This window comes from Ptychodera flava, chromosome 12, assembly GCF_041260155.1.
Source record: "Ptychodera flava strain L36383 chromosome 12, AS_Pfla_20210202, whole genome shotgun sequence".
NCBI lineage: Eukaryota > Metazoa > Hemichordata > Enteropneusta > Ptychoderidae > Ptychodera > Ptychodera flava.
Window position 1 is genome coordinate 20,266,509 of NC_091939.1, and position 11,720 is coordinate 20,278,228.

General features: G+C 36.1%; 1 protein-coding gene across 1 annotated transcript; it reads right to left on the minus strand.

The window, feature by feature from the left end:
• Positions 1-1,177: 1,177 nt before the first annotated feature.
• LOC139145356 (triple specificity protein phosphatase PtpB-like) lies at positions 1,178-8,041 on the minus strand. The gene is made up of 4 exons (XM_070716468.1): positions 7,393-8,041; positions 5,070-5,218; positions 3,627-3,751; positions 1,178-3,115 (listed from the first exon to the last, which is right to left on the minus strand). Exons 1-4 carry the CDS (start codon positions 8,021-8,023, stop codon positions 3,028-3,030), a joined length of 993 nt encoding a protein of 330 aa, XP_070572569.1. The 5' UTR covers positions 8,024-8,041; the 3' UTR covers positions 1,178-3,027.
• Positions 8,042-11,720: the final 3,679 nt, after the last annotated feature.

Genomic DNA, 11,720 nt, shown 5'->3' on the forward strand with positions numbered 1-11,720 from the left:
GTCAAAACCCTCTGGAAGGGAAATGGCAGCCATACATTTTGCATTGTTTCAATAGGAAGTCTCTGCTTTCTAGGGAAATGTTGTATCACTAACTATTCCGACGATCCTGATAGATAATACTGCTACAAGTTTTCTGCTGCTATTTAAGTCAACAGTGATAAAAAAAGTAGCCAGGTTATGATGCACAGAATGTCAATTTGTTGATTTTATGCAAAAGCCATATGTTATCACCTGCCCATACGTTTTTAGTATTTACACAAACTATACCATTTGTAAAGTTGTAGAACTTGGCAAAACCACTAACAGGTAATGATTCCAACTCCTGTCTATTTACAAGTCATAGTTGATGACACAGTCCCCACTTGTTAATGGGTACTTTGATTACAGGTCCTCAGAGAGGATAGAGTCCTCTTCATTAGGTCTGTGATAAAAATACTGTTGAATAAATTCGCTTGATACATGTCTGAGTTGTAGTTTAGGACATGAAAAAATCGTAATAAAATGGCCACACGGTGGCCATATTGGATCGTATCACAAAACAAATAAATGTGCATATGTATGACATAGGTCAATGTCCTTGTAGCAAATTTGATTAAAATTGGTTGAGATATGCCTGAGTTATGGCTTGTACATAAAAAAATCATAACAAAATGGCCGCACAGCGGCCATATTGGATCGTATCACAAAACAAATTGATGTGCATAGCTATGACATTGGTCAATGTCCTTGTACCAACTTAAAATAAAATCTGTTGAAACATGTCTGAGTTATGGCACTGTATATGTAAAAATCGTAACAAAATGGCTGCACGGCGGCCATATTGGATCGTATCACAAAAAAAAATTGACGTGCATATCTATGACATTGGTCAATGTCCTTGTACCAACTTTGAATAAAGTCAGTTGAAACATGCCTGAGTTATGGCTCTGTACATGAAAAAATCATAATAAAATGGCCGCCTGGCAGCCATATTGGATCGTATCACAAAACAAATCAACAAGCATCTGTATGACATATGAAGTAATCCTTGTGCCGAGTTTGAATGAAATCGCTCCAGGCATCTCTGAGATATCTGCGTGAACGGACGGACGCACGGACGGACGGACGCACGCACGCACGCACGCACACACGGACATGACCAAACCTATAAGTCCCCCCGGACGGTGTCCGTGGGGACTAAAAAGACTCAATAGCTGTAACTTTTGATAATATTTTCATTATTTTTGTAAGAAAAAATATCAATTTCTCACACTTCTCTTTACAGTATGGAGATATACAACGTATTGGCTTTGTCAGTGCAATTCATTGTGTACAATACGCAGTATTATTGTAATAGCAAATGTCCCCCATTGCAACATGATTTTTAGAGTAGAAGAACACTGTGCATCTTACCAACAGAACAAAAACACTGGAAAATATATCAAGTGTTACAGCTAATGGAGCTTTAACTTACACATTTTTTTAAAATTGTCTTTTTCCCCCCGTCATTAAGAAAAAGGAAAAGATTTGAACAGATTCTATTTTGTGGTGAAATTCTACTTCTAAATTCATATCAAAGACATCTCTAATAAAAGTAAAGCCTATATAAGTGTACCCTGAAGAAGGTGTTCAACTCATTTTATCACAGGTTTTGTATGATTCTGAAGAACTATTTGCTGTGACTTATTCGGAGAGTGATGGGGACGGAAAGGTGCAAATGACAAAAAGTTTCAATCTTTTGATGTTCTGTCTACTTAGCCTTTCATTAGATGTAGTGTTTCTTTTACTTTATGAACCACACTGATTTATCAGTCATCAGAACTGTGTTGTTGCCTATCAGCATTGCACTGCTTAAAATTTGATGCTCAAGTTTGTCTTGGGGACTGGTATTCAGACTCAAAAACTTTTACAACAAGGTTTTGGTCTACCACTTGTTGGGGCTCATTTTCAATCTCATTGAGGAATTATAACACAATGAGTAGTTAACAGTGTGCTCAAGCTTTGCTTATATGTACTATATTTGTAGTAGACTTGGATGATGCAACATCTGCTGTTTGTGTGTAAATACCAGTAAATTTTATTACTTAAAGGTATTCATGTGTCAGACACAACACAAAGGGTGTGAGGACAGTGTTCTGATGACAGATGACCAGTGTGTCCTCGTGGCCCTTCAAACTTTTAAGATTTCTGAACTGTTTTGAGTCAGCAGAGGAATTTCTTCAAATATTCCTTGTATACCACCAGTGCATGTGTGAGTGATACATAAAATTTTCTCGGTCAAAGAGAACTTTTTTGCATCTTTGGTGCACCAAACTGGCATACAGAGGACACACTCTGGATGACCATGCATCACAAGGTGGGAGACTGAAATGAATCTCTACTGTATGAAACACCCATGACCAAAGTCCAGTCAAAACATCAAGGCTTTGTCTGGTCGTCGACGTTTTATGTCCGTCGATGACATTGAGAAAAGACTGGTAGATCAGCTACTTCCACAATGATTTTGGTAACTTGCTGGTATGTTTCAAAGTGATTTTTTTTTTAGAATGAGTGTTCAAGACCAAGTTGATATAAATTTCTGTGTACAGAAATACATGATGTGGAATAAAGATGCATGTGCGCGTGAAACCTCTCTCAAATAAATCTAGACTCCAAGATCTATAAATTGAGGGAGTCTGTACCCTTACCTTTATGTAAACACACAAGAGCCCTCTAGTGATCGGCCCAACTAGTCTAAACCAAAGCCTCCATGCCCTGTATAACTTTGTCAAGCCTTGGTTGAAATCTAATTTGTGTACAAGACATTTTTGCGAAGCACCTTGAATGATTTAAAACCCCTTACGGATCAAAACAGTTTCTGTTTAAGGGTGCAGAATTGCCTATGAATAAGATTATAGAAAAGATTTACACAGTGCAAGAGTTAATCTTATATTGCTGGATACATGACTTTTAGAGTATACATGAACATGTAAATGACTTAAAGAGAGAATAGTATAATTATGACAATATATCCTACGATTACGTTTTATTCTAACATTGGGTTGACTATCAATTTCCCATCAGCACCTTCTTTAACTTTGCCTGGTCCTCTTGATTAAAACCAATGGATTCTAGATACCCTTCCATCGAGCCATATCTGAAATAATAAAGAATAACTCAGTCAGGATTTCATCACTGACACAGCTTGCAAGTGCATCTTTGTGTCTTGCTGATAAAGCAATGCAACTCATGTACAGCAGTCTATCTTGCTTGACAATCATCATGTCACTGAAGGACACATTTTTTGGACAAAGCTCAACATACCGTTAATGATGATAAAGCCTGGATTTGTGCACATATTTGGTGGAGTCAAAATCATTTGGAAAGTATATGCTATCTCTAAATGGCTCGATCAAGACTGTCATGCTAATGGAAAATTGAAAACACTGAATTAAGAAATTTTCAAGACAATTATAAAATTTTGTCAGAGAATTTCCATTGATATACAAGAAAAACACTTTGAAACTGTATTTGTTGAAAATGAAACTGCGCTGCAAATGATATAAATATAAAATCATTTTTCACTGAAAAAATGAGGGTGTCTGAACACACAGCATTAAGACTCTTCTGTTCTAGATTTTTCAAGGTCTTGTAATCATTTTACTTACTTCTTATTGATATAGCTGAGAAGTCCGTCCATGGTCTTTGGTTCTGAATTAATAAAGTCTTCGGCAAACTCATATCGGGTAACAATTTCTTTATATATACGACTTCGAACAGGAATCAGCAATGTCTAAGAACAGAAAACATGGATATGAAAGATGTATGCCACTGATAAGGTGGGTAGTATGACAGGTTTTCTGACTGTGTATTTTTTAATTTTCCTTTGTATAATAGCATTATCAAAGAGCATGGTCCAATATGTGGTGGGACTGTGTCAAGAATCACAGTGAACCATAGGGTTATATATATATATATATATATATATATATATATATATATATATATATATATATATATATATATATATATATATATATATATATATATATATATATATCATTCAATACTCTGTTATAATATTTAGAATATATACCAGTAGAAGTTGGACAATTCAGAGGCTAATTTCGCTAAAATGCAGAGTCAGTTTTTGAAGTGAAAAACGTCATCAACCATAAAATGTTAACGGCATTGGAATTGACTTTGATAGAACTATATAACTATGTATAATAAAATGTGTCGTAAATGGACAGTTACTTCTCAGCTCATGATAAGATGCATGATTTACACATCTTTTTTACTGTTCAAGGTGTACTAAGTTTGTGAGAAGCAGTTTTGAAAGCTGTAGAGCAAACAAATACCGAAAACAAATGCAGTCCTTGGGAGCTGTCGAGGATCCCATGCTGGAGTTCAGTTGTTGTCAGCTTATACGTTGGTTGATGTACTAATAATGGATGAAATAGCTCAGTGATATTAACATGCACAGCAAGAATGTTGAATAACGAGTTGAATAATACATGAGATCAGATCTGCTGCTGAACATCATAATATGGGAGATGCCGTATTCTAGAGATGCCGTACTCTAAAATAGACCATTGGTTGCTAATCATTTTCAGGTTTTACTGACAACATATTAATATTCAAACTTTTACATAGCAACCAAGAATATGGAAAGCATCTCTGACATGATGGTTTACCCTTTGAGTGCAGTAATTTTTTCCATCCAAAATTTTGTGCGACATTTTACTAATCTTCATAAAATTTTCTGTAATTTTTTGATATTTTTGGACCAAACAGACATCAAATTTCATTGGCTACAGGATTTCATCAAAATTTTGGCAAAAATCTGAAAAAATTGACTGGGATCACAGTATATTTTATAAGGCGACAACAATTGACTTTGGTGCTCAAAGGGTTAAGCCGACTCAGCAGAATGAGACAGAAATTCATGAAGATATTTTCATCAAAGTCTTTACCAAGGACAGGCATTGAATGAAAACAAAGTCCTCATTCTGAATCAGATTCTGAGTAAATATTCTCCAAATATGGAAGGCACTCTTTGGACTAGCTCACACGCCATACTCATAGCCACTTGATACAGTTCACCATACCTGTGAGAGGGAGTAATCTTTAATAATTTCTTCTCTAGGCTTTCCTAGAATTGACTGTATGACTGCCACCACGATGCCAGTTCTATCTTTGCCATGGGCACAGTTGACCACTGCTGGCAAGTTGGTCTCATCTGTGAGGATCTTCAGAGCTGTAGATGAATAAGAGAAAATCGTTGAGAAAAAAAAACCTTGTCCAATGAGCAAGTGTATATTATTATACAACAGGACAAAATTCCCTATAGCAGCATCTAAATGCAACACAGAGACCCCAAAAATTGCGGATTTTGAGAAGTGACTTTTCACAGCAGACACAAAATGAAAGCTCCTATCAACCTAATCTACAGGTATGCCTATACAATACTTCCGACTTCGTCTTCCTACAGCATCAACTTTCAACACTATATTTCACATTTTTGCATAAATTACAAGTATGCAGTAGAATATGAATCATGTATCTGGTTTTGCAATGGCAGATGGTATAGTAGGACACATTTTAGAGGATTTCTCAATCAATCCATCTCAGTTTCCAGGGGTACAATCACTCTTCTTCCAACAACATCCGGGTTGAATCAACCTCAGATAATTCAAATATCATGTTCACTACATTGCTGGTCTCTTATGGTATTTTGGAACCCTATTCCTGCCTGGTTCATCTAGTCTACTTATGCTGACGTTTCCTGACTTGACCTGAACAGGGTTATATTACTGACATATTCCTCACCATGTTCAAACCCTTGCAGCATAATTGTTGTACTAGCAGTAACTTTACATAATGACCTTTGAACTCCATCAATACACAATGTTTCACTTCCTTTCTTGCATGCCATCAAAACTCTCACACCATGGTATTTCTTGGCCAAATAAAAAAATACATGTTTTTCATGTAACCTCAGTGACCTACCCTCTTTAAAACCCTCAGACCCTAAATGTTTTTTTGGCATTTTCATAAATTATGCATGATTTTGCAAGTTTGATGGGTCACATTCAAACAAAAATAGAAAATAAAAAAAATACCTGACTGACCTACCCTGTTTCCTTGGGCTTGTCAAAGGAAAGATACACTATTTTTTTTCATGCCCTATCAGTTCATGTTTTGATATGGTTATGACCATTTTACCTTTGCAATTGTGTGGGCAAGCAGAAAGTTTAATATCGTTCCTATTTTCTTCTGTTATAAACAAGGTTCATACTTTGACATTATATACCTATGAATTTAAAAAATTCAAGGTCTTTAGCTGTTTCTGTGAAACTAGATTACTGTTGGCCCTTATGTGGGATGAACCTTTTCAACACAATATATGGGGATAAAAATGTGACATTTTTTAAATAAAGTAACCGACCCCATGGATCCGGAAGACAATCACCTATGCGGGTACATTTGTTGTTCAAGAAAATAAAAGTAAGACAGTTGAATAAACCACTGAGATTGCACATATCTGTCACATCACGTCATTAAGACAGTGCCACCTGGGCATTTTTGTTTCAACTTCTTTTCAATCCTACATCCTGGGCTAAAATTATATGATTGAGAAGCATGTGTGTGAATTATATGATGCAGTAGGAAGCAGGAGCACCTGATTATATTTTCAACATCTGAATGATTTCACAATTATTTTGTTTTACTGACATGCCCTCGCTTGTAAGATCAATATCTTGACCTTTGAACTGACTTATTATAAGCCTTCCAAACACCCAGGTCTATCACTTTATACTACAATTTGTTTTGCTGAACTCTGGCTTTAATGTAGTGTATTTTGGGTGGAGAACCTTCACTGGTCTATGGTGACATTGTCCTTACAAGTTACAAATTACATCCCCTCCTGGGTGCTGGTCTCTCCATCACTCACTGCTGCACGAAACCCCTCAATCACAGTCCCCCACCATGCATGGCTGGACTGTGCCCCAATGAATCTACTCCATTGTTTATATCTTATCATGTTGTATAAATAAACACAAACTACTTCTTGTACAGGTGTAGTGTGTTAGTCTAGTGACATCTATATAAATTGTTTTTCGGTTTTTTTTAATTCTTTTAGTTTTACTTTTGAGTTCCAAACCGACGTGCAGATACCAGACAAGAATGTGTTTCCTTGATTGTCACCTATTCTCATTGTATGGTAACGACCAAATGGGCCGAATCAGCAGCTGTCATAGGTTTGGCATTTTTTTACAACGCTAATGATATATAACATCCATTGTTAGGACACCATATACAATATTTACACACGGAAAATAAAACCATCATGTAATTAGTTTACATGTACTATTTGTCATAGATATGGAAATATGCCATTGAATACCCTAATGCAACTCACGAACTTACCTGTATAAATTTGATTTTTACTCATTTCGACCATGTCGATGTAATTGGCGACCAGACCTGCGTCGTTCAGCACATTACGCGCATAATACCGGACGAAATGGTCGGTACGGAATATGAGGTCACACATCAGATATATCAACGATATCAAACGTTTATGAAGTGGGGCCCTGTTGTATACCTGCCATATGTAGTTCGCCGAGTAGAAATTGATGAGAAAATGTCTTTTCGGGTTGGCGGCGTCATATGCTGAGTTTTTCTTCTCGGCATTCTTCTTTGATACTTTTGCCGGTTTGTACTTTACCTTCCCACTCTGCCTTGACGCCTTCACGTTTACAGCGACGATGCTGAAATCCCTATCCAGCTTTTTCTCACCTGTCGCCCGTTTGTACTCGCTTACCGAGCGGAAATCTATCACTGACCGAATGCCCAGTTCTCTCAGCTTTTCGTAGTCTTCGTCGACGATTACGTCGGGGCGAGAAGACCTGTAGAGCCTGCCTTTACTCTTGGTCCCATTGTCCGGATAGACTTGCCGAAAATTCGGCATAGACACCAGATTAATTACTCCGGACTCGGCGAGAAGGGAACCGGCTCTGTCTCCGTCGGCCATGATCGAAAGTGACGGTGTTGACATGCTGCGCTCTACCGTAGTGGGCGCTCTCCGCGGAAAGTGAAACCCAGCTCGCCCAGGTAAGCGAGACGCAGACTGCCAGCACCAACGTTCAACATGGATAAAAACACTGAGAATTTCCAGATTTCCTTACGTAAGGCGTATGAGTGTGTGAATGATGTCCCAGTTTCAGTGCACCTGTAGGTTTGCGTAAACCTAATCATGACGTGAGATTTTTCTTATCAGTTCTTTTTTATGCAGATATTGTAATAGAATGAAGTGTGATACTAAGCCACTGCAGGACGCTTTTGATGTGTCTAAAATGCAACACCAAACTTTTCTGGCTGGCTAACAGGCTACATGCATGGCACACTCAACCTGAAAATCTACTATTGAAAACTGTAAATTATGAATGTAAGAGACAAACAAGGTTTCATGCTTTTTATTAAAGCTGAATTGGGAACAAACCAGTTTGAGTAGATTTGAAAGTGAGGCGCTAGCTCAAAGTATTTCATTTTTTTATTTAATATGTTTGCAAACAGTGGTTAATTTTTACATTCATGTGAGGAGCAATACTGACATTATAAAAGAGCACGAACCTAAAGTTGGCAGGGACATAGAAAAAGATAACTTGCTGAACAACTATTTTGTGCAGCTTTCCAAACTCTATGACAGCAAAAACAGTAAATAAGGATTGAACTTTCTCCAGGTCCAATTATTTTTTACATTTCTTCATTTACTTCAGCGTAGGGAAGAGGCGGTTCAGATTTTAACATCACAGTGTTTTACTACAGTCATTGGCATATAGGGACCGTTTATTTAAAATAGCACTGTATGATGTAAAATGTATATTTTATATGTCAAACTTTGACTTTTGACCCATGTTGATTTATCTGATTGTAAATCGCTCATTCACGTAAAATATATTTTGTTCAATCAATCAATCAATCAATCTTTTATTACTCAACACACACTGACAGAGAGTGTGGTATGGTACATTTCAGATGAAAGAACAACATGTCCAAAACTGAACACCATCAAATGGATATTAAAATCCAAGTAAATTGAATTGAAGTACAATTTATAACTCTGACTGTAAACAGCTAACTGTAGGTAGCTACTGGAGGGGTCAGCAAACACCAGAATTCCTTATAAATATAGCAAGGTTTAGAAAATTCTGTTCCATAATCTTTTTCATCTCTTCTACTTTTTCTTCGACACTCATAGTGATAGAAAAATCTGTTCCGCTTTTCTGGCACAAAATCAATCTCTCAGAAATATGACACTTGCATGTGAATAAAAAGTGAAACTCATCATCTATTACATTACTATCACATCTCAAGCAAATTCTTTCATTTAAAGGTAAATGAGGTTTACATTTCCTACCAATTTCAACACGCAAATTATGATCACTCAGTCTATATTTTGTTAAACTTCTACGTAACCTGAAATCTGAAATATCTCTTAAATATTTTTCAAAACCAAACTTGGTCTTGAAGATTCTATAAGTGCGCAGTTTGTTACCACTTCCACTCTTCCTTGAATCATTGAAAAGGGTTCTCTTCCAAGTTTCTAAGTATTGGTTTTCATACTCATGTTTTAACTTTTACATAACTGAGAATAAGAATTTACTCTAAATTCACTGAAAACACGACTGTGATTGTAACTTCCCAAGACGTGATGAACAAATTTTGCCCATGGAGAATTGATTTGTATATTTTCTCTAAGTGCATTTTTCAAAATATGGTCTCCTGGTAAATTATTTAATCTACACCAATATCTGATCACAGACATATTGAGCTTAATTTTACAAGGAAATCTACCTAGCTCAGATCTAATACCCTCAAAAGGGGTGCGTTTACTTACTCCTAAAATAAACCTGAGATATGATATACAAAGACTTTCAAGGCAGTTATCAACACTTGTAATTTCTGTCCCCCATATTTCAGAACAATATGAAAGAATGGGACAATCAAACAATCAAAAAGTTTTAAACACAGCTTTGGATTCAGCATTTTTTCACACAATATAGACTTTTTAATGCTGAATAAAGCTTTCATAGCCTTATTTTTAAGATTAATCATATTTTGTTTGAACTTTCCATTAGGTGTAAAAACAACACCAACATATGTGTACTGATTCACTGCTTCAATCACACTTTTCTAAATAAAAATTGCCGGTTCTTTATGAAACGGTTACCTCTATTAATATCATTGTTTTTGTCTTATTGATATTGATTGAAAGGCCCCATATTTTACTGTAAGCATGCAACTTATCTAAACAATTTTGTAAACCATCAGCTGATTTTGACATAAGTATCAAATCATCTGCATATAATATACAATTTAACTTCTGATCTCCAATTTCGATAGGAGAATCAGAAATACCACCAAACTCGTGTGGAAGATCATTTAAGAAAATATTAAATAATGTTGGTGACATATTGCAACCTTGTTTCACGCCACATGAGGAAATAAACCCATCTGAAATACCACTGGACAGTTTCATTTTGTACTGAGTATCATCATACATAGACTTAACAACATTGTAAAAGCTACCAGATATACCCAACCTCTGCATTTTTAAAAAGAGGCCTTTTCTCCAAACACTATCAAATGCTTTTCTAAAGTCTACAAATGCCACATAAAGATTGTTTGATGAATTTTTCAATCTTTTCATGGAGAACATCTTATCAATAGCAGTCTTTAACAGAAAAACACAGTCTGATGTACGTCTGTTTTTTCGAAAACCAAACTGGAAGTTAGAAAAAAGATTATTATCCTCAAGATACTTAATAAGCCTCCTATTCATCACTGATGTAAAAAGTTTTGAGAAACAACTTGAAAGAGCAATTGCTCTATAATTATTTGGATCACACTTATCCCCCGATTTGTGAAGTGGAACTAATAAAGTGGATTTCCAAACTGCTGGAAAATTGCCGCTTTCTAAAATGTGATTAAATAACTTAAGAATGCTACTTATACAAAGACTATTACTGACTTTAATCATTTCATTTATAACTGAGTCTTCTCCTGGCGCTTTATGATTTTTTAATTGTTTTATAGCAAGCAATAACTCATTGTGTTTTATTGGCATATTAAGATACGTATTCAATCTCTTTATTCTTTCAAGATCATTTAGTTCATGTGAAATACCATTTCATTGACAGTTGTTGATGAATTGTAAAGTGACTTAAAATATTTTACCCAGTCCTTACAATGTATAGCCTCATCTACAGATGCCCCTGATTTGGAACGAAGATTCTTCAAAATATTCCAATACTCAGTTATTATTTGTTGATTCTAATCTGTCTATTAAACATCTGCTATACTGCTTTTTATTAAATTTCAGAAGTTTGCACTGTAACGCGGGGAAAAATCGTATCATAGTAGCACAGTCACTCGTGAGCTATTCAGCTCTGGGACTATTCGCCCCATAGACGTGTGTACATAAGCGAGAAAAAACGCAAGTTGGTTTTTCTCAAGCATGTGTACACACGTCTATTGGGCGCATAGTACAAGAGCGGAAAAGATCACAGGGGACTGTGATAGTAGCCTGGCTATAGGGAGGTACCATAGATGGTACACATAGAGCCAACAATCAGCACCGTGAGCCGAGGATTATGAAGAGCGCCACCTAGCAGTCCCTGCACAGTATTTTTTAAATTAAAAACGAAGGCATGCCCTTGAAATCATCAAACCAATTGAGGGAGCGCAATCAC

Bases quoted from the DNA above. Each gene is read 5' to 3' on its own strand.
- LOC139145356 (XM_070716468.1), bottom strand. From the start codon at position 8,023: ATGTCAACACCGTCACTTTCGATCATGGCCGACGGAGACAGAGCCGGT. The intron at 5,219-7,392 runs GTAAGTTCGTGA...ATTCATCTACAG, and splicing joins TAAAAATCAAATTTATACAG to CTCTGAAGATCCTCACAGAT. The intron at 3,752-5,069 runs GTATGGTGAACT...TTCTGTTCTTAG, and splicing joins AAGATTACTCCCTCTCACAG to ACATTGCTGATTCCTGTTCG.